The sequence below is a fragment of the Ictidomys tridecemlineatus genome, unplaced genomic scaffold (genome assembly GCF_052094955.1).
Source record: "Ictidomys tridecemlineatus isolate mIctTri1 unplaced genomic scaffold, mIctTri1.hap1 Scaffold_77, whole genome shotgun sequence".
NCBI lineage: Eukaryota > Metazoa > Chordata > Mammalia > Rodentia > Sciuridae > Ictidomys > Ictidomys tridecemlineatus.
Genome location: NW_027525652.1, coordinates 564,008 through 589,790, shown reverse-complemented (window position 1 = coordinate 589,790; position 25,783 = coordinate 564,008). Strand labels below are relative to the sequence as shown.

At 34.4% G+C, this 25,783-nt stretch overlaps 1 protein-coding gene and 1 long non-coding RNA gene across 4 annotated transcripts in view; one reads left to right on the top strand and one right to left on the bottom strand.

Annotated features, from left to right (window-relative positions):
• Positions 1 to 58: 58 nt before the first annotated feature.
• The window catches only part of LOC144374598 (uncharacterized), a 45,144-nt gene continuing 19,419 nt past the window's right edge, over positions 59 to 25,783 (top strand). Inside the window, exon 1 of the long non-coding RNA XR_013433961.1 lies at positions 59 to 761. This is a non-coding gene — a long non-coding RNA (uncharacterized LOC144374598). The remainder of the gene's footprint in view (positions 762 to 25,783) is intronic.
• Positions 4,803 to 25,438, bottom strand: LOC144374594 (transport and Golgi organization protein 1 homolog). 3 transcript variants are annotated; one of them, XM_078037363.1, is made up of 22 exons: positions 25,213 to 25,438; positions 23,990 to 24,123; positions 21,691 to 21,712; positions 20,682 to 20,770; positions 20,368 to 20,445; positions 20,170 to 20,280; positions 18,877 to 18,948; positions 18,593 to 18,697; positions 17,827 to 17,949; positions 17,624 to 17,729; positions 16,549 to 16,604; positions 16,370 to 16,460; positions 16,060 to 16,198; positions 11,212 to 11,313; positions 10,296 to 10,356; positions 10,146 to 10,181; positions 10,002 to 10,069; positions 9,782 to 9,882; positions 9,463 to 9,600; positions 8,416 to 8,492; positions 6,648 to 6,810; positions 4,803 to 5,630 (listed from the first exon to the last, which is right to left on the bottom strand). In XM_078037363.1, exons 2-22 carry the CDS (start codon positions 24,065 to 24,067, stop codon positions 5,347 to 5,349), a joined length of 2,100 nt encoding a protein of 699 aa, XP_077893489.1. In that variant the 5' UTR covers positions 24,068 to 24,123; positions 25,213 to 25,438; the 3' UTR covers positions 4,803 to 5,346. The 3 variants fall into 3 exon arrangements, with proteins under 3 accessions (XP_077893489.1, XP_077893491.1, XP_077893490.1); XM_078037365.1 differs by lacking the exon at positions 6,648 to 6,810 and having other exon boundaries at positions 5,407 to 5,630; positions 25,213 to 25,437; XM_078037364.1 differs by lacking the exons at positions 4,803 to 5,630; positions 6,648 to 6,810 and adding an exon at positions 6,834 to 8,290 and having other exon boundaries at positions 25,213 to 25,437.

Below are 25,783 nucleotides of genomic sequence, written 5' to 3'. Positions count from 1 at the left end.
AATAAATGTGGTTAAATATTATTTGATAGGGAAGTTTTTCTCATAATACAGAGTTAAGGAAGCAGGTTCCCTAATAATTACCTTAAGTCCTTTTAGGAACCTAATGATTACTTTCTAACAGTTAAAGAATTATTTTTTTTTCTTTCAATAAGATGCATTGGGTAAAAAGATACTATAACTGGCAGTTAGTTTGTAAGAATATGGAAAGGACAATCTGGGCGTGGTTTCAGGAGGGAGAGAAATGATATAAGGTAGAATTTTTTTTAAAGGAACTCTTAAATTTCTATTCTATCTAATACAGGTGCTTATTGAAACCATTTCTATAGGTACTGCTGATACTTAAGTAACTTCTGTTTTTCTTGTGGTATTTAATATTTTATATTCTTTGGTAGTTTATGATTCTACCTGTGTACATAACTTACATTCTTGCTATACATTTTTGTTGTACTTTGTAGAATTAAATGATATGGAGAAATGTCACTCAGACATGCTAGTACCAGAGCTTGGAGTGACAGCCACAGTGAGTTATTAACAGTTGTGTCATCAGACTGTTTGACACATGTTACTTTGTAAAATCATAGGCTTCTGGTGACACATAAGAAATGTGTGGTCTCTGGCTTATGTTGTTTGTTTTAATTCCTTAGGTGCAGCTATCTTCTTTGATTTCAAACACTACAAGCCTAAAAAAGGTTTACCAGCATCAAGTGTTTTGCTTTCATGGAGATGGATGAGATTAAACCTGGGCCAACTGTAATAGAACTGTAAGTGATATACATATAGGATTCATACTGTTCTAATGGTTACTAGTTCATGTTTCTTCTTAGTCCCTCTTATCGAGAATGTAACATTGGAGTAGATCAATCATCAAAGTATTTTAAATCTATTGTGGTTACAGATACAAGAAACCCACTGACTTTAAAAGAAATTGCAATTATTGACCAAGAAACCACTTTATCTTCATCTACATCAAACTTTGCACAAGGAATGATTCTGACATGAGTAATGTGGAATTTCTGTGAATTTTACCACTCAGTAGAAACCATCATAGCTCTGTGTAGCATATTCATCCTTCAGGAGGCAGGAAGTGAACCATATCTATAGGCCAGTGAGTCCATTGCAAAGCTGTACCACAGAACTAAAGTCCAGCACCTCATTGTTATGACTCCTTTAGATACAGATTTATTGTAGATTTTGAAACTTGTTTTTACTTTTCTATTAATTGTGCAATTAATAGTCTGTTTCCTAATTTACCACTGTTCCTACCCTGCTTCCTGGAACAATATTGCTGTGGTAGGTATGCTCATCTTCAAACTTAATACAGCAATAAGAATGTGCTAGAGTTTACACATTTGCTCACTTTTGCTCCAATATGGTCTTTTGATTTGAATTAACTTCAAACTTTTGAATTGAAGTGGGTAGGATAGTATTAGATTGCTTTGAAAGGAAATTGGATCAGTTATGGTCTGTCTTTTAGGCTGTTCCTTAGAGCTGGCCTAAATTCACCCTCATCTGATAGTTCTACTTAGAAATAGTGTGCCTTGATCAGATCAATATCTTATATGGGAGTGTTCCCCAGATTGTAGGTGTGATTTTTTTCCAGATGACCAGATTGTTTTTCTGAAAGTGAGCATATTTTTAGTCATGTTGATTAGTTGTTCTATATCACATTGCTATTGTTTCTACGGTTAACATTAAATGATTCTAGGGTTAACATTAAAACTATCTCTCTCAGAATAATTACAAATTTTTGAGTGGGTTTACGTCGTCTAAATCATGTCATCTAAAAATAATTGAGTCAGATGCTAATGAGATACTGCAGGAACAACTGCTGTTTTTCTGACAACTGATTGTGAAACCTTAAAACCTGCATACCTTGTCTTTATAAAGTGATGAGTATGCAAAATTTGGAAAGATATTCTATTTTTTTAATATAGGTAGATACGACTGCCATTTATTTCCTATTTAGATATATTGACATTCATATGAAAATATGCAGGTTATTAGCCTATTATAATTTCACTATTTACATTACTTTTAACTTGATGAGACATATATAAAACTGTCATAGTACACAAGGTGGATATTTGATACACAGAAAATAAAGATTTGTGAGGAGCTTTTTTGTGGGTTACATGTAGAACCCATGTATTTTAATATTCACTATTTTAAATGAACAATGCATGAAGGGAATGCAATACTTGACCTATTTTTAAACTAGTGTAAACCCTAATCATACCATCAATTTGCTTTTTAAAACGAATAACAGTTATTTTAGCCCTTGCACTTCAAGAGATCTAGTCTTTAATTTTTCAGTTGTCTGTTAGGTCAGTTTTGTTTACTAGATGAATGTTAATAAAACTATATGAGCCTGAAAGAATTCTCAACCAAATTTAGTCTTTTCTTTCATCTGGATTGGGTTAATTTCACAAGTGCAAAAATAGTTCAGTATACAGTAGTTCTAGGAAATGAAGAATTTGCCTTAATAAAATGTTCACTCAACCGAAACTCTGAGTAGTCAAAATTTCCAGACTGTAAACTTCTCAAGAGAAGGGCCTCATCTTCTCCATGTCATGTAAACTTTCCAAGGTGCTTGGCAGCACTCTACTCTGTACCCTGTGGAGTGCTCAGTACCTTTTTGTTTGATGTTACTGATGTTTGATGTTGCTTCCTTAAAATCTACTATTAAAATGTAGCAAAACTGATACATTGTTCTTTCTGTTTTCTCATACTATAAAATATGTATATCAAAGTGATAATTTAAAAAAAACAAACTTTTTTTGGTTGTAGATGGACACAGTACCTTTATATTTATATGTGGTGCTGAGGATCAAACCCAGTGCCTCACATGCAACCCCAGCCCCTCAAAGTGATAATTTATATGAAGAAATATTTAGCATCCTTCACATAAGAATGCTTTTTTTTAACCTCGATTTATTTATGTGGTGCTGAGGATTAAACCCAAGGCCTTGCCTGTGCTAGGCAAGTACTCTACCACTGAGCCACAACCCCAGCTGCCACCAAAGAATGGGGTTATATGGAAAAAAAAGAGGATGCTTTATATGAATGTCTTTCATCAGCATTAAACAAACTTAAATTGAACATTGTCGTCAGCTTAGCTTTAATTCAGACCTGATTGACCAACCCCCCCCAAAAAAGGTGATTTTATCTTGAAGCAGTTAACACAAAGCAATCTGTATCTCACAAATTAGTTGTTTAAATTTACTTTCTAGTGTGGGAGGGGATGAGTCACTGGACAATAATTACAACTATAGCAGTAATATTTTCAGGTTGAAACACTACTGCTTCACAAATTAAATGATTTTAGTAACTAAACTGAAACACAATTTGCTGGAGAGGACTTCTAAAACTTTTGAGATACAAAAGTATAATTGAATCAGGGGACAGTATTCTCCACACAACCTGTATATGGGCAGATACCTTGGGCTTTGCTACAGAAGTGGTACAATCAACCAGATGGATGTAAGGAGAGGCAACTATGGGTGGGTTCAGAACTGCTCAGATAAACTACGTAGAATGCATTATAACTTACTAATAGAATAAATACAAAAAAGGCTTTAGAGGGAAAACTACTGTTGCTTTGAATAAAATAATAAATCTGCCTTTCCTTGAAAATCTATCTTCCTAGCTGACATCACCTTTATTTAAATGCTATTTTAAAATTAGAAGTTTTAGTAACTTCAGCATTGCCTTGTGTCCTGTAGAGGTTTAAAGATACATTCAAAATTGGTGTTTGTGACTTAAATTTTATTTTACATGGTTAAAAATGGCATAAGCTATTATATGGTTTTCCTCTTACACACACAGCTGCTGCTTCTAATATTAAATGGAGGTTATGTAGATTGAATTCTTCCTAAAGGACTCAAATTCTTTTTATTCTGAGTTATCTTCAGTAGTTTAGAGATTTTGTTTCACACTGAAGCTTTTGCCCCTATTTTGAGAATACTTAGGGGACATAAAAAGAACAATGATATGTTATGTTCTAGGTTTTAACAATCCTATTACTTTCTAGAATTTAAAAGAATGGAAGAATATGGTCTAGCAGTAAAAAAAAGTACTAGGCTTTTATAATTTTATTTAAATCTTAAACCTCTTAAAATGTACTGTTAAAATTGCCGTAATTAATATTACAGTTCTGGAGAGCTAGTTCTTAGAAACATTGTTTTAAAGACAGTAGTTACAGATTCAGGATTTGCTTTAATTGATTTTTAAATAAAATATATTTGAGTATCTATCAAAAAAAGAATTTAATTCAGCCCATATTTGCTGATTATAGACATTATAAGTTTATGAGTTTCATTCATTCTTAGAGGATTATACTTTTCTAATTTTTTTTATCATATTCCTTGAAAATCAGTGGCAAGGTATGGGAAAGAGAAGAGTGTGTTGTGTACATTTTTAAAAAGAAATTTCCTTATTTTATAGACACAACATACCACCTTATATTTTACTGTTATAATGCAATAATGGCAAAAGCAGTAGAACTTCAGGTCAAACAACTCTTGCTACTAATGTAAACTCATTCTCAGAAAACCATTCTCACATAGACAGTGGTTAGAAAAAAGTACAGGAATGTGCTACAAAAATAGAGCCACAAGACTTCTCACAAGTAAAAGAAATCCTCTATAGAAGTCCACAGTTGACCAAGGTCCAGCCTCCTTAACAGTGAGCAACAGGGAATATGCTGCCAAGTCACCATCTTCAGTTCTGAGAGTGAGTTTACATGCTTCCCCAATGGCACAAAGTCTCATGACGATCCAATGAATCAACAGACACTTGGGAAATATTAATAAACAATTTTTTATGAACTATTACAACAAAGAACTTCAGCAAGAAGGAAAATGAAGTTTATGATCTTTGAGTAAACATTTTTAGCGTAACAGTCTCTGCGACCAGATATTGAAAGAGAAAAAAATCAAGCTTATAAAACACCATTTCTCTGTTATCAACTGCAATACACTAAAAATAGGATAATGGAAATACATGTTCTTAAAGCATTTCCACAAGAAATGTCCATAATTATGACATTCTAAATCATTTAGCAATTGTATATGCTACATTAACTAAAACAAAGATATTCCTTATTGCACATTTTAAAATTGGAAGAATACTCTAGCTTAAGTGGGGATATTTAGGGGGAAAATATTTTGGCTCAAAATGTATACTGCGCCAAGGCAGCTTTATTCTAAAAACATAAATCTTTTAAAATAAACTTTTATATTTTGAAGCCAATAATCCTTTAACTCGATGAATAGTTCATAGTCCATTTTCTGACTAAGTGTCAGAGGTTAAATTTACAGGCCCTGTTTTAAGGCCTGTGAACATCCCTCACACCTGAGAATCAGGTGTAGGTGGAGCTTCATCTTTAAAGCCTGAATGCATTAAGTCTTTTGCAGCAGGTGGTGGCCCATAGTCTTGGGGACCATGAGTTGGAGGTGGTAATGGGGCACCAGAAATGAAGTACTCTCTTGGTCCAAATGAGCCTAAAGTTCTAAATGGTGCTGGTGCAGGTTCTGGAAAAAAATCACAAGGGTCAAAAGGCAAATCCCGTTTTCCAGGTGAAACACCTGGTGCATATTCTCTGAAGCCTATTGGTGGATGAATACCAGGACCTGGAAAATAAAAAGGAAGTTATGTAAATACCCAGAAATTTCTGAACTAGGGTGATTTCAAGTATGTTGATATTATAGTCTTTAATTTCTCTCAAGCCTAGAACATCAACTGGTGAACATCCTGACTTGCCAGATGAGGCAAACTGAAATGGAACAAGTTTAGGTTATAGACTTTGGCCAACCAGCCATGAAGCAACATATTAAGGATTTAAATATGGCTCTACCTAGCTCCAGGCTTGTCGTTTTTCTTTTCCTACTATATAATTGCAGAATTATTTCTATCTCACAAGAGCTCCATTTATATTTGGAAGTACTATATTACCATGAAAAGATGATAGATTATGAAATAAGAACTTTACTACATCAAAGAAATTTTGATAAAAGGAAATCCCACTATTTATTACTCTATCCATTAAAAATTCATGAAGTATTTCAGCATGGACTTTACACATGCCATCAGAATCAAGGTGCAGGCCCTCCAGGAAAAGGCCTTCCACAGCCACCTAATTAAATCAGCAACATTTATTAGATCACTGTTAAATCCTCCTCTTTAACACTTCCCTCTGACTTTTCTCAAGGTAAGGAGGGTTTGACTTTTCCTTTTCTATATTCTATAACCTACTGCTTATGCTTCCATTATGGGTGATTACAAACTTTATGTTGTAGGATTTTCATATCTGTGACAAAATTTTAAGTTATGGCATGCATCTCATCCACCTTTCCATCTATTGCAGTGCATATCAACAGATTTTCAACAAACATCTGCAGAAGTAATATTTCTGGCTTTTCTGTATATAGCCCCTTATCCTTGTCTATGAGAGATAGCTATTGCCTATCTCAGTATAAGATTATGTAGTGTCCCATATGTGCCAGAAAACTGGAGGAAAAGTTAAAATGTACTCAGCTTTATCCTTTCATTGTTAAGACCTGAGATAGCAACCAACTGTTTTAGCAAGCAATAGAAGTGGAAGATGAATGTGATTTATAAGTCAATCACTACTATTCAGATCATCATACCAAAAGGTGGAGGAATTGGCTGAGGCCCAAAAGGCCCACCGAGCTGAAGTGGCAGTCCATACCGAATGGGAGGTGGTGGAGGCCATCCCATTGGGGGTCCCATGGGGGGGTCCATGAAGGGTACCCCTGAGAAAGGAGGGGGCCCATTCATAGCCATATGAACCTGCAATTTAAGATTTGAAAGAAGTTAAAAGTTTTAAAATTCCTATGTATTAAGACAAAGTACCAACACCGATAAAAGCTAAAACCCCAAACAGGCACCTGTCCAGAGAACACCATCAGTGCAACAAAACTCTACCCACCCCTCCTGTGTATTCCCACTGACAGCTTACAGAAGTTGGAAGGATGCCACAAGAGGGACCAGTTTGTTACTGATTATATCTGCACAGGAAAGGGAAAGGCAAGAGGACTGGCAGAGGTTGTTAACAGAGGTGATTTCTGACCAGTATGTCATGTTGTATTCACTACAATCTATTTCAAAGGGACTCCCCCCCTCCCCATCACTTCCCTTTCATCACAATAGCTCATTACTTCCATATTAAGAATGAACAGAATAAAATGAAAAATCCATTCTCTACCCATGTAATAATAGCTACTATTCAGAGTATCTTCGGTAAGTCTTTCATATATTATTCAACCTCTGAGATCTTTAAGTAGACTGTCTTGTTTTAAATAAGAGGGAACAAAAGCAAATGGAATATCATAATTTGTTGAAGGCCACACTGCATATTAAAGAAACTCAATCCCAGGTTTGCCTCCAAGCCATGCTTTTCCCACCTCTACTCCTCTCTAACAATGGGTCTTTGCTCTCTTTTAAATCTTCTACTACAAAGGGGTTTGGGGTCTTATCTAAGCTGCCCTTAGATTTCTCCAGAGATGTATATTCCTAGAATATATATACACTGGAACTTGAGAAGTATTTTCCATCACAGTGCTATATACACAAATTAGGAAGAAAAGGCTTTAATATTTACTTTCATTTACTGTACACCATTTGAGATATTGATTTATCATTTCCTATGAGTAGTGGGTTTGAAACTAAACAATTAAAAATTTATTTTATTATAGAGCTTCAGAAGACCTACCAGATATAATAGCAACACAGTTACAAGAGAATACACTTATGTGAACAAATGAGACCATTGCTTGGGACTGGCTCAAGAGGTCATTTCAGATTATCATTGTTTCACTGAAACAGTATTTCACTTTCAGAAAATCTGATACCAATCTAATTCAAATCACTCAAAATAGGGTTTGCACAAATGGAGGAATTCTTAAATAACATTCTTCCAAACAAAAATAAAAATGATGAATTATATAATTTATAATGAATTTACTTTGCCTTAGAAGATTCAACACAAAACACCATATAAAGTTAGAGTGATAACTTTTTACATTCTGTAGTTCATTATAGTTGTACACACTTAAGCAACATTCCCAAGTTAAGGAGAAAAGTAAGCTCAATATTGCATGCAGTTTAAAGCAAACAAGATCAGTGTCATGCTCTGAATATCCTTCCCAGAAATGCACAGAATAAAACCCAATTCAGTTCTCAACCTCTAAGTACTTACTCCAACTGGATGCTCAGTCAAAGAAGTAATGGTGGAGACTGAGGGGGTCTCAGGTTCTTGGGGAACAGTTTGCTTTTTAAAAAACAAATGGGATAGTACAAATAGAACACAAAGAAGGATAAAGCAAAGAGAAAGTACTGTAGGAAAGCTACATGTTCCTGCATGACCACATGATTCACAGTAACTACAAAACTTACCTTGCCCTCATTCGTCACCTTAGCTGGAGAAGAACTTCTGGAGCTGCTGTTCATGTGAGCTGGACCACATCCTGGGTCTGTTAGAGATCAAAGAATGGATTCAGACTTATTCTAACATGAAAAGAATAAAAATCCTCCATCCACAATTACAGATTCTTTGAAATTACTTGGTCCTTTACCAGAGGCAATGGGTTTCCCAGATGCCTCAGAAGACCAGTACGAGGTAAAGGTCCATCCATTGACCCTTGGGAAAGAAAGATCAGAGCCCTTGTATGTATTTTTCAGAAGAAATAAACCACTGGTGGACAGGTCAGGGTTCAACAATAACTGGAAAGCAACATTAAAAATGGGTTGCCCAGGGGTTGGGGTCATAGCTCAGTTGTAGAGTGTTTGCCTAGCATGTGTGAGGCACTGGGTTTGATTCTCAGCACACATTTAAAAAATAAATAAAGATATCATGTCCATCTACAATTAAAAATATTTTTTTTAAAAAAAATGGGTTGCCCAATACATAAATCACAATTTATAAAGAGACTTAAGAAAAATAAAGAACTGCCTTGGGTTGATAGAACAGCAGATTAATAAGTACTGGTCCTAAACTTTAAGCTATAGACTTGAAGTATGTGTAGGCTGTTTTTTCTTTAGTCTGTATAACCTGAATTCCAATCTTACCAAGGCTACAGTCCTATTTAGAATTGGAAATAAGACTCAGTATTTCATGTTGGAAATATGTATGCTACATAAAGTTTAAGGCTACTTTTATAATATTTTGGAAAGGAACACCATAGAGATTTAATTTAAAGATAAAGGTTTACACTTCACAGTGTAAAATTTAAAAGAAAAAAACAATACAGGGACCTCCAGGAAAAAAAAAATGTTTTCTATTCTAGAACAGATTTTACAGAAAACATTCACTAAGATAACGTAAGAAATTATCTTCTATGTATTGTACAGGCCCAAATTCTATGTTTTTATTAGAATATTCAAAAGGGAAAAAAAAACAAAACCTTGAAGCAGTTTACTATAAAGCAACATGTGAATGCTCACCAAATCCGTTTCTGGGCATATCTTTTCGATTAAGAGTAGCAGAAGGAGGTCTTCCAGCTGGCTCTGCTGTCAGTGGAGGGGAACATTCTCTATCACTCACGGGGGATGGACCAAAAGAGCCATTATGGTTCAGTGGACCTAAAGACAACAATGCTGTGTTACTACTTTAAGGTAGCCTTCTCCCTGACACCAACCCTCACCTCCTGCTTTAGCAAATCATTCAGATTATTTCATAATCATTACAGACAGAAATAAAAAGTAATTTACATACATTCTGCACCAAGAAATAAAATAGCTCCTTTTACAAAGTGCCCCCTACCTCTCAGAGGAGGATTTTGTAAATTTGGTCTTCCCGGCATAGGTTTTACAATCATGGGTTCATCTTGCTGCATTGCCATCTTTTGGGTCATTTCCAATAGTCTTGAATATTGAGAAAGAATGGGCTGAATTATGAAACAGCAATCTATTCCTTCATAGATAATATCTAGCATAACCTTAAAACACTATAAAACATATAGTAAGATACCAAAATCACATACTTCTGTCTCAAATTAGCAGCTTCCCTTTTCTCTTCAGCTATAGCTCTTTCTGCAGAACGAGCTTTGAGCTATTAAAGAGAAAATATTCAAATTCAGTTGCGGTAGGCTATGCACAAAATAAAGAAAATGGGGAAAAAATCTTACCCAATTATCATGAGCTTTCTTCTCCTGCACAGCAATCTGAAAAAGACAACACATTAAAAAATATGTTTTTAGGGACTCATTATAATAGCCTATAATTGTCTGTATTAGATACAAAGAATTCTGCAACTATAGGACAGTATTAATTACTACCTGGTTTTTAAATGAGCGCTCGGTTTTCTGTAGTTCTTCTTCCAGTTCTTCAATTCTCCGCCTAAGAATTACAACAATTGAATAACATTTGAAACATTCTGACCATTTTCCCTTTATTCCATCAGCTATACTTTTAAAGACTTTATCATACATAAGAAAAACATTTCTATGGTTATATGAATCCAGTGTGATCAAAACTAATACTAACTACAGACCAGGTGCAATGCCACATGCCAGTAATCCCAATGATTGGGAAGCTGAGGCAGGAGGATCACAAGTTCGAGGTCAGTCTCAGCAATTAAGTGGGAACCTATGCAACTGAGACCCTGTCTCAAGGGAAAAAAAAAGGTCTAAGGATGTAGCTTAGTAGTAAAGCACCAAAAATAAATAAATAAATAAAATAAAAACCTAATACTAATAACTTCTTTATCATTTAATTGCTAAAGATTCTGAATGATAAATTATAATTTCTGTAACTGTTCATCAGTGTGTTCTCAAGTAATTCTGCTAGAAATATCTTCCTCCTTAAAACATTTTTTATTTTTTTCAAATTATATCCATAGAAGATTTCCAAGGTCTATCAAATGCCACACTTTTGTGGGTCTTGATACATCACACAGCAAACTGATTTCTTAAAGAATTACTACAACAATCAAAACCCGCAGAATTGTTTGCATTGACCAAGTTCCCTATGATCTTTCCCCCATTGGGTGTAAGTAAATTTTTTGTTAACATTTTTCATTTGTAAAGTTGAAATTTATTTTTTCTCCTGTGTGAATTGAATGTATTCATATCCTCTCGTTATTTATACTTCCATGCTATTTTCTTCTATCTACACAATGTAAAAAAAGATTAAAAAAGAAAGCTAACACTAGATCATTAGACATTGACACCCTCCTTTAGAAACTGAACTCACTTGTAATTTTTAACTTCCTGTACAGCGGAAACCACCGTTTCATCTGCAGCTGACAGCCGCTGCTCTTTTTCTAGTCTCTCATATTCTTCGTGGCTTAGTTTCCTAAAATAAAGCCAGTTATCAAATCAAAAGTTTCTCTTTGTAAATATCACTTCCCACAATTCTATAAAATGCTTAGGCACATAAAATAGAAATTCAAACCTGCAATTTCGTAAATCAAACTCTGGCAAATCACTTACATTTTCTAACTTCTCCTCTTAATTCTCTACTTACCAGTAAATAAAATAAATGTGAAAACAACATGTGCCCCAGGGGCAAGTATCCTGTGTGTAAGATAATAAAAACTCACTTTACTTTAATGTGGAAGATCAGGACTGATCAACCTAACATAATTAAACATATTAGGATAAAGCAGGGGATAATTCTTTTCTCGTTTCTGCCATGGGTAGGACACTAAGTATATCTTTGTCATGGAGGAACTCTTTTCTCAATCCAAGACTGGTACCATAATAAAGATATAGTCAGTCAAAGAAAAAATCTTCTAGAATATGTCTTTTTAGCTATGCAATTAACGACAGAACATTTTTCACACTTTAGATATCTATTTCAAAAGAATTGCAATTAAGCAAAAAGACAAACCTGAGTTTTGATAATGTCTGAAAATAAGCCAAACTGACCCACGATCAGAGTATTATCTACTGACAAGTTTTAACTCTGATCATGAAACTCAAGATGTTCATCTACTGAGACAAAGGTAGCCACATTTAATGATTTAAAAAATACTATTTTCTGCTATCCTTGTATTACTTTAGCCATAGTTCCAATTCAAAAGATAATTAAATTGAAACTTAATTTTCCATAAATCAGAAGAACTATAGTAAAAAAGGATTATTGATACCAAATAGAAAAAGGGGATTATATATTCTTATATAGCTTCTCATTTAATTCTTCAGCAAGTATTTTATGAGTGGCTATAATATACTAGTTACCTTGTAAGATGCTAAAGAATAAAAGATCTCACTGTTTCAGGTATAAATGACACCTAAAGGAATATAATAATTTTCCCCACTGGCTTAAGAAGGAATATGGAGAAAACTGAATCTTGAAGGACAGAGAGAATTTTGTTTCCAATTATCAAAGAGTTAGTCTGAGAGCACTAAGAACAATCAAAACATCTTTATAAGAATATAAAAATGTGTTTGAAAGGATCCAAGCTAAAAAGGCAGTGAAGATATATGTATGTGGCCAAGATCCATTAGAAAAAGGAATCTCAGAATTACAAGTAAGGCTGGCACTTTAAGGTACTTTTCTCCTAGATTTACCCACATATTGAAGATAACACAAAGATATAATGAGTTTGAACTAAGCCTTCATCAAATTCCTGGGCTTAGAGGTAAAAACAAGTGTTTGGGGCTACAAATAAAGGGACCCTTAATAAAAGCCCTAGCCTTTGAGTTTAGATTAGAAAGTACTGCACACTTAAGTGATGAACAGGCAAAAAATCCAAAAGGAACAATACTGAAACATTGAAAAGACAAGTCATTTTTGAATTATCTTAATTGCTGACTAAGTTTAAAGTGACAGACAATCTTACTCAAGTAACCTCACCACTTTTCTATAAAAAGATAACTTCATCTTAGTCCTCAAATTTCATCTATAATTATCACAACAATGTTAGCCAATCAAAACTGATCAGGCACTCCATAAGACAAAATTCTGTGAGAAAAAAATCCCACAGAAAAGGAAACCACCTAATGGGGTTATCCGCACATGTTTTAAAATCACTGTGCTTTATATACTCAAAAAAGTAAAGTCAAGATTATGAATTTCAGGTTTGGGAATATAGTTTAGTTGTTAGAGTGCTGCCTTGCATGCACAAGGCTCTGAGTTCAAACCCCAGCACCACAAAAGAGGAAAAAAAAAAGATTATGAATTTTGTCAAAGGATTAGAAACTATAAAACCAAGAAATAGTTGAGTGTGGTGACCTACCTACAATCGAAGATACTCAGGAGGCAGAGGCAGAATGATGAGATTAAAGATAGCTTGGAAAGCAGTAAGACACTAGTCCCTTATGAGAAAGAGCAAGGAGTCTGGGGAGGTAGCTCAATAGTAGAGCACATGGCTCAAGGTCCTGGGTTTGAGCCTTAGTACTGAAATAGGACTGGGGTTGTGGCTCAGTGGTGAAGCACGTGCCCCACATGTGTGAGGCACTGGGATCAGTCCTCAACACCACATAAAATAAATAAAATATTGTGTCGGGCTGGGGATGTGGCTCAAGCGGTAGTGCGCTCGCCTGGCATGTGTGCAGCCCGGGTTCAATCCTCAGGACCACATACAAACAAAGATGTTGTGTCCGCTAAAAACTAAAAAATAAATATTAAAATTCTCTCTTTCTCTCTCTCTTAAAAAAATTCTATAAAAAATAAAATAAAATATTATGTCCATCTACAACTAAAATAATATTTTAAACCCTGAACTTTTTAAAATCCTAAACTCAATGAATGATTTTAGCAGCAGATTTGGGAAGTAAAATAAATCCTAGCGCTTTTAAGACAGGTCAGAAGAAAATATCCAGAAGAAGTAAATCCAGAATGTAGGAGGCAGGGGAAATCAAATTCTAATATGCATTATTATAATCAGAAGAGAGAATGAGGTAAAATCAACATTTAAAAAAAGACTCAAGAAATATTTAATGGTCCCAAACAACATAACTGCAAGAGGAAAAAGTGGGTGGGGTGGGGAAAACTACACCTAGGCACTTCCCAATAAAACTGATAAAAAAACAGAGAAATGACTACAGGAACTAGGGGAGGGATAAGACCAAACAACAATGATAATGGACTCCATAAAGAAAAAATTTAGAACAGATGGTAATTAATTGGATATTTTTAAATTGCTAAAACTAAGTAACAGTCAAAATTCAGTAGCCAAAAGAGAGATCCTTTAAAAATGGAAACTGGTTTTAACTCTAATAATGAAGTTCATGTCAACCTAATACAGATTATAAAGGTAGCAATATTTAGTGGATAAAATACTATTCTGTTTATCCTTGTACTACTTTGATACACTAATCAAATCTATCATTAAAGGACAATGTTCAAATAGAATGAAAATAATTTCAAATATGAAACCAACAGTGTAGAATGCAGAACTACAGAAACTTTAAATATGTGTATAAATTGAATGAATGTCTTATGGAGTTCACAGTATATGAAGTACTAACATACAATGCCACAACAGTTATCTGATTCGGGAGCTACTTAAAGCCCATAAAAAAAATAATAAACCTATTAATCTATGTCAGGTTTTTATTAAATCCAGAATATATACCATGGCCTTTAAATTATGAGAAGATGAATAAAATTATAATTATAATTATATAATTACAATTATATAATTATAATTCCATTATAATTTATGATTACATCAAGCTTATACAGGGGATGAGGAAAATAATTAAAAATATTTAAACTATTAAAAAGATACAAGGAAGAAAAAAAGAACAGGTCATCAAATAGAAAGCAAATTCTTCATAAACCACAGGCACATATTGACATGGACAGACATATTTTAGAAAGTCCACTCAAGCAGCTATAGAGAAAATTACTAAGAATTTGAAATAAATTATATAAAAATATAAATAATGGAGAATGAAGACAGATGACCTAGGTTAGAAACAGAAAAGATGACACAGGCATGAACTAACATAGTACCTGGGGATGAGTAAAAAGAGTACAAACCACAGATGATGACTGAATGAATTTTGGAGGAGTTGAGGAAAATAGTGCTATAATTTAACTGCATTACAAAGAAAATTAATTGCCATTTAGGTCATTCATATTACTAGTAGGGACAGAGAAAACAAGTGTTCTCTTAAATAAAAAGTGATAAAATGAGAAATGTTTCTTTGAAACAGGCCAGGCATTTAGAACTGGCCTGAACAAAAATTTGAGATTCTAAAAAGGTCGCTTGGAGATCACAGAATTTTAGAAAAGTTAATGGGAAGGTTTCAATATTTAATGCATTAATTAGGCAACAGAAGTCAAAATACCTAAAAATAGTTAGGTCTATAAGAAGGTCTGTCTTTGCTTTAACAAGATATAGATATATATATGCCGAAGAGTAAAATCAGGTGCAAACAAACAAAATCTGACACAAAAAAACCTATTTTTAGAGAATTCAAGTATTTTTGTGGATTAAAAACTTCAAATGAACTTTCAAAAAATAACTAGCTCCACACTGAGAAGATTAATATATAAATATATACTACAAACAAGTACTTCTGTAATCATAACTCCTAAGGTCCTTGCCACAGTTCAATTTTTAGTGTGAACATCTGAGATATTCAAGTCCAAAACTTGTACCATCAATAAGTAAATATTATTCCTTTTTGAAGTTTTTATTCTACTAAAACATGTCATTCCAAATCACTCAGTATTTTTAAAGGTCCAGAGTTAGAGATAAAAGTTCAAAACATTAGAATTACATAACTGATTACAATGAAAGGTAATTAAAATAAATAGTGGGATCATAGAAAGGGCCTAGATCTTTTGAGAGGTATTTCCACATCAGTGACTGTTAATACCAGTTTACCACTTCCTGCCTTCATATGAATTTGACAATTGATTACGATGTCCTCACAGCCTTAGTTTATGGTTCCAACTACCTCAGGACTCTTAAGACTGACGATGGAAAGAAAAATGCAACTTATAGGACACAAAACACAAAGGAAAAAAGACAAATCTCTACTTATTACAACTAGAAAAAATTGTAAATAATCTTAAGAAAAGATAAAATTATCTGTTAGTTCACACAGTGATAACAATAACAAACAATGAAAATCTTACTTTTGTAGTGCCATCTCATTTTGCTGGTAGAGTTCATTTAAAATCTCCACTTTCTGCCTAAGAGTTTTGCATTCCTCTTCCAGTTCAGCTTTAGAAGACCGTAGTGAATTGCAGTCACTTTCTAATTTCTTTATTTGGTCTGTAAAGGATAAAACAGCTTATCTCTATATGTGTACAAGGACTTAAGAACTTGTTTGAGGGAGTAGTTCCAAGAAAAGTAAGAAGCATGAAAGCAAGAAGCCATTCTTTATCTTTCCAATAAAATTTTAAGTCTTTTCAACATGGCAATTTCTTCTCAAGAAGAACCCACCTTCTAGATTACATATTGTGGACATCAAGGTGCTTTGCTTAAGTTGTAAAAGTTTTAGATCCTCTTCAACTACTGATATTGTAGTTTGTGTCTAAAAATTGCAGAAAAGAGAGGTATTCTTAAAAGTGAGGCATAGGAAGAATTCACAGGCACTATGGGACTCTTACAAAGAACTATACCCGAGAGACATCCATCATCTGCTTAATTTGATCTTTGATCTTCTCGTTCCGATCACCTAAAAAACAAAAGACTTTTAGCTTTTCCTTTCCTTACTTTTAACTCTATATTCTCCTAACTTCCCCAAACTAAAGAATGATTGTGTTCAAACACCGGAAGAAAAAAAAATCAATTAAATAATTAAACTGATTAGACTAATGACTTTTAAGAGAATTGCAAGCTTAGATTTAAAAAAAAAAAGAAAGAGGTGAATTTCAGACTGGGGTTGTGGCTCAGTGGTAGAGTGCTCACCTAGCATGTGTGAGGCACTGAGTTTGATCCTCAGCATAAAAATAAATAAAAGTACTGTCTGTTTTTTTTTTTAAAAAGGTGAATTTCTAGTTTGCACAACTAAAATGTTATCTATGTTATTCTTGTAAGATAAAAGCTTTTCTTCTCTCTCAGATCTATCTTCACCTGGGCAAGTAAGTGTCTTGTTTTGAAAGATTCAATCCTCTATTTTCTCCCTGAATCTACTACCAGGTGTGGTTTGAAATACTTGCTATGTAAGCAATATCCAACTTGGGAGAAAACATCTGGAAATATTTTCCTCATCAGTAAACATTGTTACACTCCCTCTCTAGCTTTCTGATAGTCTCTAGCCTCTGTTCTCACAGCCTTAGTTTATGGTTCCAACTACCTCCGGACTCTTAAGACTGACTGTGGACTTAAAACCACAGAGCCATAGAGATGATGAGTATCAAAATCAAGTATCATCTGCATAAGTTAATAAATAAATTTCTCTTACTGTACAATGTTCAATACTTAGAGGTATAGGATGTGACTATTGTAGCTGCAGTGTACTTACTAGTTTTCAATGGGATAGGAAAAGTCAAGTGTTCTTCATATGCCTATTGCTACATTATACCCCAGCAACCCACCTCTGCCAATGCAACAGACATATCTATAGATCCAGTGATATGTGTCTACAAACCTGAAGCTTAAGAAGAAATTCAGCCAGCTGAAAAGTGGCATCTGTATACTTAATTAAAGACAGGAAAGAAAAAAAGGATTCAACCTTCCTGAGACTGATCTTACCTGCTAACTCTCCATTGGTTAATTCATCTGACTCATCTCGACTTTGATCCTCAGATTCAGATTCACATTGTAACCGATTCAACTGTGTGATGTAATTAGTTAGAGCCTAGAAAAGAAGCAAAAGGTTGGAAGACTCTCGATTTTAATTCAAAGATTTCAGGAGAATTCATGAGATGAAACATGTATTTGGAGTATAAACTTACATTAATAGTATCATCTTTAAGACTAAGCGTTACTTGTAAATCTTTCTGTAACTTCTCAAATGATTTCATTTGTTCACTGAGCTCAGCGTGTGATGTACTCCAGTCTTTCACTTCCTGCTGCAACTGAAAAGTCAAAACACATGAATTCCTATGGGTTAGGGAGGGGTTTCTGCACTGGATACATCAGGACTACAAGACTTAGACAAAGAAATACAGAGCCATACTCCTCGGTGGCCTCCCTCAATCGAGGAGGTTGAGACCTTGGTTAAGGAAGAGGGCAGAGTGGCCTCAACTCTCACAGCTGCAGTAAGAACATCAGAGCTATCAGGAAGTTGACCCTGTTTATTGCATTCCCCAGAAAATTGCTGCCAATTCAAATAATTTACCTCCAGCAGGAATGGCTGGGCACATATGACTGTCTCCTAAATTTAGATTCCTTATCATGTAATCTTCCCTTGGCCGGTGAATCAGTAACTACTCAAAAGAGGATCATAAAATACTTAATTTTCTGGTTTAAAAAGTTTCTTTGAGGCTATGCAAGTTAATAACTGATTGACATTTGATAAGAAAAGCAATAATCCAAAAATCCAAAACAGATGGAGACCATATATATGCACTCAATTTGGGGAGCATTGTTTAAACTTTGCATATCTAGAAAAGGTCCTACATGAATATTCCTTACCTCAGAAACAGATCCAAAAAAGATACAAGATAATGATATTCACTTCTCTAGTTTACATTATGTATGACATCAAATTTTATTTACCTGCTCTTTCTTCTTCTTAAGCATGGTATTTTCTTTCTGAAGCTGACAGCATTCCAACTTCACCTTCTCTTCACAAAGCTTAGCTTCATTAAGGACAATGTGAAGCTAATGCAAAACACTACAGTTAGTGAATTAATTCCAAAGAAAAAACAAAGTTATACTTTCCCAAACCACACATCATACAGTTCTCATTTTTTGCACATTTTAGCACACCTCAAATTTTTGGTCTGCAACAAAACTAAGATATAGTATTAATATCCGTTAGCAAGAGTTGGCAGCTTTACCTCTGAAAGTTCAGAAGTATTCACTGAAATGACATCTTTAAGCTTCTCTATAGTTTTCTTATTTTCCATTATCTGCCAGGTGAAAACAGAACACAAAATATGCATTAGGATTTCAGTAGAAATACTGATATATATGTGTGTGTGTGTGTACACACACATATATATACTAAAAAGATAAACACAACAAAATTTTTGTCAAGCCATCCCATTACATTTCAGGTAAATGCAGGGGATCCAGCTTTGGACTAAGCAAAAAATCAAGAACTGAAAGAGATGAGGGAAAATGAAGTCATAAATATTTCATGGCATCCACAACCTTACTGTTTATGAGATAACCAGAAAAAAAAGGTCAAAGTATAGAAAATCATAATGCAATAAGTAAATAAAATGTTTTAAAGCATAGAAAATTAACTAATTAATTACTGTTTCAAGTAAACCAGTTCAAATTAGTAATTTTTTTCTAGTGATAGAGAAAAAAATTTCCCAAGATCATTTTTAAAATTTTCTTATCTGAAGTAAAAAATGATAAAATTTAAGGAAGAATAGACTAATCTCACATACAGAAGAAATCCAAAAAATTTATAAATATACCCGCTCCTTAAGGAAGTGGATATAACTCTGCAATCTTTGTTTGCAATGCCTGGGATTGAATCCTGGGCCTCATGTATGCTAGGCAAGTGCTCTACCATGAGCTGCATCCTGAGCTTGTAACTCTTCATACTTTAACTGTGGGCTGTGCATGGTAACTTCCAAAGAATACAATATGAAAAGGATTGGAAAGAATTTTTACAGTGGAGAAATCTGATAAATACTACCTCAGCTAGGTGATCAAGCTTACTTGGGGGTAGGATATTTTAGAACACACTCTCTACTATCTTTTGCAACTTTTATGTAATTATAGAAACTTATAAAAATTGAAAATGAAACATGAATTGAAAATGAAATAAATTTTTTTAAGTACAGAAAATTGATTAATTCATTACTCTTTCAAGTAAAAAGTAAACAAATACTGTTCAACTGGACAATAGTTTTTTAGTTGTTCTGCATGTTTCCAAGGGCAGAGCAAAGCAATATGAAAATTATCCAAGGTTGAGAATAAAAATATTTCCTAGGCCCATAAAAATAATTTGTTGTATCAGTACTTAAAAGTTCCACAAAATGGGCAGAAGTGGGTTCAACTTCCTTGGCTCCTAATCTTACTTTAGTTAACAGCTAGACTAAGTTTAACTTAACCAATTTTACAAAATATTCCAAAAGCCAAATTGCAGTAACACTTAGCAGCAAAACTCTTACCAAGTCCTGATTCTTAGCTTTCTGTTCTTTCTCAGATTCTAACATAACATGAAGACTTTTAGCTCTCTCATCCAGAAGTTCATTAGCTTTTTCAAGAAGCTTCATTTTATCCTGGAAAAAATAGGTGTCAAGATTACTCACTCATTACATTTACTTTTGAGTTTAGAATGTAATTCCCCCCAAAAAAGGGATTTTTACCTTGTAATTAGTTGTTTCATCAGAAAGAATCATTTTTTGTTTCATGGTTTCTTGAACCTGTTTCTTTGATTCCTTCACCTATGCAAATAAAGCATTCAGAATTAAGATACACAAATTATAGTGCTACTATACAAGTTACTTCCAGACAAGTGACCCTTTCCAGAAGAAAGCAGTACTTAATACATGACTGCTTAGAATTTGGATGATTTGTAGGAAATAATGAAAAAAATTTTAAAATACGATTTTTAAATTAAAACAGGTAGAAATGATTCAAGCTAGAACCAAAGGAGAAAGAAACAAAAAAATAATTATACCTTCTGTTCATAATTTGACAATTTCTGCACTAGTTCTTCATTTTCTTTTATGAAATTGTTCACCTTTTTGGAAATTTGCTGTTCATTGACTAAAAGGGGGAAATATACAAGATTATTACAATCACTAAATGAAATTCAATTATTCAATCTACTAAAAGCAAAGACATGTTATATGGTACTATGAGGAAATACTTCTTAGCATAGCTATTATGCTTTTAAAAAGAAATCTATGCTTATTAGCAATAAGAGTATAAAAATTATTAAAATTTAAGAAAAATATAAGAACAATGATATTTTGCTTGGTGCAATGGTACACACCTGTAATCCCAGTGGCTCAGGAGGCTGAGCTAGAAGGATCCCAAGTTCAAAGCCAGCCTCAGCAAGAGCGAGACACTAAGCAACTAAGTGAGACTTGGTCTCTAAATACAGGAGGTTGGGGATGTGGCTCAGTAGCGTGCCCCAAAGTTCAATCCCAGGTACCCCTCCCATCCAAAATGATATTTAAATTTAAGCTTATTTCACAGATGGGAAATACAGTAAAGTGTTGTAGCTTGATATTCCTCCCTTCTCAAAACACTTTCTTTTCAGAAAATGGAATCATTTAATTCTTTGCAAAGAAAAACAGAAATGAAAACATACTGATTCACATTAACATTCTTTAAATTATCTACTCAATTACTTTATGCATGATTAAATCATTAGCATAGAAATACTCTTCAAATGTAATACATCTGCATTATATCAATATTCAAAGTTAATCTGCCCCAAATTAAAACTTATCATCTCCCTATCCACAATTTGTTCCTCCTCTTTATCTCCTATCTCAGAGTTGGAACCATCATCATCTACTCTATTATCCATGCTAGCAACCTAGGAACAGTAAAATTTTCAGGAGGTAAAAAAGATAATAGACATTAAAAGTCACTGTATCTACTTCTAACATACATAAAACACACATCAAACACCAATACAAAGGGTTATTACAAGTTTAAGAGACCTAAAAATTTACCTTGATATACTCTATCTTTTACCTAGAAGAGAGAAAAAAGATTAAATTTGATATCAAACATCTGCTCAATAGAAACAGCATTCCTAAAACAACAATCAGAATCATAACCAAGTGAGAATTTAATAACATTCTGGTTCAGGATAATAATTTATAGGATTAAAAATAAGTAAAGGTTAACAAGCCTTTTAAATTTAATTGGTAGTGATATTTCATAAATAGCCTCTGACATAAAAACACTAAGATATGCACCTTATTTCACAGTAAATATGTGTGTGTGTATGTGTGTGTGTGTGTGTGTGTGTGTGTGTGTGTGTACTCAAAATCATTTACTTGACAATTCTAAATAACCAGGATAAAGTCTAGAAACAATGACTATTCAAAAGGAATCTGAGGAAACAATATTAAAGGCATAATCTTTGTACTAAGATATGCCACTTTCACTCACAAGAAAACATCTTAGAACTCCAATTTAAATTTGGCTATTGGCTGAATTTAGAAACTAAGAGGCTACATCATCTTATTTCTGCAAACCACTAAATGTATAGCAAGAATTCTGAAAGGGAAGACTGCTAGAAGAAAATGCACAAGAAACAAGAGAAATGACAATTAACATATTCTGGAAAGGACAAAAACAATCATTTCCAAAAGACAGCAATAAACTACCTGATAATAAAACGTAAGCAGAAATTTTTTTAAAACATCACTAAATTTCTTTATAACTTAGCATATTACTTGTCCTTTCAAATGTTATAAATGGTGATGGGATACTCAGATGTGTCCATGGATCATCCATGGGATCTTCGTAATAGGAAATTGCATTCAGAAAACTCCAACACAGAAAGAAATGAACATTTCTTTAATGTCATAGCCTTGCTAACCTTTTACTCAAAATGACAACAGAGGAAAATGGGAAGTAGCATAAAAGCAGTCATCTAAGGTAAGGACTAAAGTTCCAAAGTCAAATGCTGAAACTGAGGAGCAACAAGCTAGGAACCAGATCCCACATAACCTAGTGAAAAGAGAAACAGGTACCAGGGTTTTTGAAATGAAAGAAACAAGAGAGAGAAATATAAAATGTTGTCATGTTTTTCCCTTCTCTTTATCCTTCTATTTCCTTTTTCCTTTTAGCTGAGAAAAAGTTCAATGAGATTAGAAAATTCCTCACAGGAATCCAGGCAAACGATTCTTCTATTTAAGAAGGGAATACTTTCTAGGAGATTTTACACTCAATTGTACAAGGAGAGGAAACTTATCTTAACAATGATATGTCTGATATAATTAAGAAATCAGAAAAAGAACAATCAGATTTGAAAAGATTTGTATCCAATGCTTTTGACCTCTTTAACTGTTAGGCTTTTCATATGCAAAGTCCATTTACCTAAAATAATTTTCTTCCAATTATGTTAAATAACTATGAAACAGAATGACCTACAGTACAAACATAAGTATGTATAAGCACATATATATATATATATATATATATATATATATATACACACACACACACACACTTATACATATATGTACACATATACACAGAGATAGACTAATTCTGCTCAGGAAAAAAAAAGACTTAATGAACAAAACATTTAATGGATTTTTGGACAACACATAATCTATACTTCCAAATAAAAAGGTATGTTCTGAACATATGATCAAATCATAAAATCTGGGAAAAATTTATATAAAAGACTGGAAAAATTATCTCATCTCCTTTTTCTCATTTTACTGTATTTCTTTGCAGCATTTCCCCCTGTTTATATGTGTTTATATTAACATACAGTTCATCAACATTTAAATCTTAGTTTCTGCTTTTTTTCCCCACTTCACATTTAATTGTGAGCATTTTCTGTACCTCAAAGCTTTGAAATAAATACATCTGCCTACTATTCCATTAATTGAACATACAATAACCCCTAAATGAATTATGTTGTGCTAAGTCTTCAATCTAATACACTGTTCCATTGAAAAACATTACCAAAATCTTCAAAGGATAGTTATTTCTTTAAGATAGATTACTAGACATATATGCTACATAAAAGGATATTTATCTAACCTATCCCATCTTTTATCCCACTTTTAAGACTTCTGATACATATGAAACTACTGGTCAGGATGGCTGTAAGAATTACCAGTTCTACCAACTGCACCCACACTAAATTATTTTATAAGGTTAGTTTGACTTAAACCACTAATTTGTGTTTTAGCAACTGAAAAAGAAAAAAAAGGGGGGGGCAGTGACTATATAAAATAATCCTTGTGCTTATGTGCTGAGGTATAAGTAAGTTAATTTACTCACAACAAGAACAGTTCTCCAAAAAAAAAAATGACAAAGGATACAATCCCAAAGAAAACAGTGAAAACTACAGGCTTCCATGGTAGTCCATAAAAATCAGGCCCAGGTTGAGTATCATCAGGCAATGTAGTAAACAGCTGAAACAGACAAATTAGAAGAAATGGGAAACCTTAAATTTATAACAAAACAGTCACAAAGAATCATGGCAATTCTAAACCAACCTCCTCATCAGAAATCAACCTCCTCAATATTTTCCAATAGCTTCTTCAAGAGAGAGGATACTGGCAGTCTCACATTTTTTGTTGGCTTGCAGTGTTTTCAAGTATAATGAATCTAAATACTTTTTTAAAAAATATTTATTTATGTATCTTTAGTTTTAGGGTGGACACATTGTTTTGTTTTTATATGGTGCAGAGGATCCAACCCAGTGCCTCATGTATGCTAGGCAAGCGCTCTACCACTGAACCACAACCCCAGCCCGAATCTAAATACTTTAAATTGAGCATACATTTCCAGTTTGTAACAGGCCCTATATCATCACATTGTCTAACACCTGGCTAGAATCCCTCTGGATCATTCTTTTCTCTTAGATAACCTGGTTTTTATAATTTAAAAAATTCATTTAAGACAAAAACTTAAATATATGAAAGAACTAATTAATTTTATGGCAACAAATAAAAACAATGATGATATAAGATTTTAAATCTTACTTCCATTCCACTCTTATATAAACAGATAAGTGACATGTAATTTCAGACAACTCTTGAAAACTGGCTTAAACTTCTCTGAATTTAACATCCTTCTATAAAATTCAAAGCCTAATTTTAAATGGTTGCTCAAAGGCAGTGCAGTAAACACCTGCCTATTCTTCCCTGTTTTCACCGCCCTCTACACGTAATAGGAGATAACTGTCATTTGGGCCCAATTCCCCAGCAGTCTCCGTAGGGAAAACACCTGTAGTAACCTTAGCTGTTTGGATTGTTGGCTGCATTTCGGAACATACCATGAGGTTGTCACCTCTATTCCGTCAAAAAAAAAAAGTGCAAGTGGGGAAAGCTCAAGTACACTCTCACCGGCCTCGCTTAACAATACACTCAAGTCCTGCCTGCCTTGGGCCCGACACACTCCATTTCTCCGTTGCCATGACAGTCAGTGCACCCACTCCGCCAGAACTCAGCCACCCGCCTGCCAGAGCTGGGGTCCCTCCCTGGGAATGGGACCGTCACCTCCAGTAGCTTGGCAATGAGGGCTGCGTAGAGCACCGACAGGGGTCCCAGGAGCTCCGGGTCCCCCGGTAAAGCAGTGACAGAAGGCACAGTGGCAGGTACTGAGTCCATGGTGTAGGGACAGCTGAGCGGAAGCAACGCTTCCATGCAGAACAGCACAGGACCCTCTTTCACCGTTTCCTACTTCGGTAGGACCCAGCGCAGGGGGCAGGTACTGGGAGTGAACTTTGCCTTCCTCCACCGCAGGCGCTTTCCGCCCAACGCAAGTAAAACGCGTCATCAGAGGAAGCCCCTGGGCCCACAGCAGTGAGAGGACAGAGGATGCAGAGGGGCGGGCAGGGAGTGGAAAGAACCAACTGCGGAGCCCAGCGGGGGACAGCGCAAGGAGAGCCCAGCAGAAGAGTCCAAATGAAAGGACTCCAGAAGGAAAGAGGCTCACCTGTCCCAGGAACTGGGAGAGGACCAGCGATTTAGAAGGCCCTGGAGGAAGCCAGGGAACTAGCAAAAGGGGATTATAGGCAGAGACTAGGAAAAAGGAGAAAGTCAGGCCTCCCAGCTCCTCCCAGAGCAA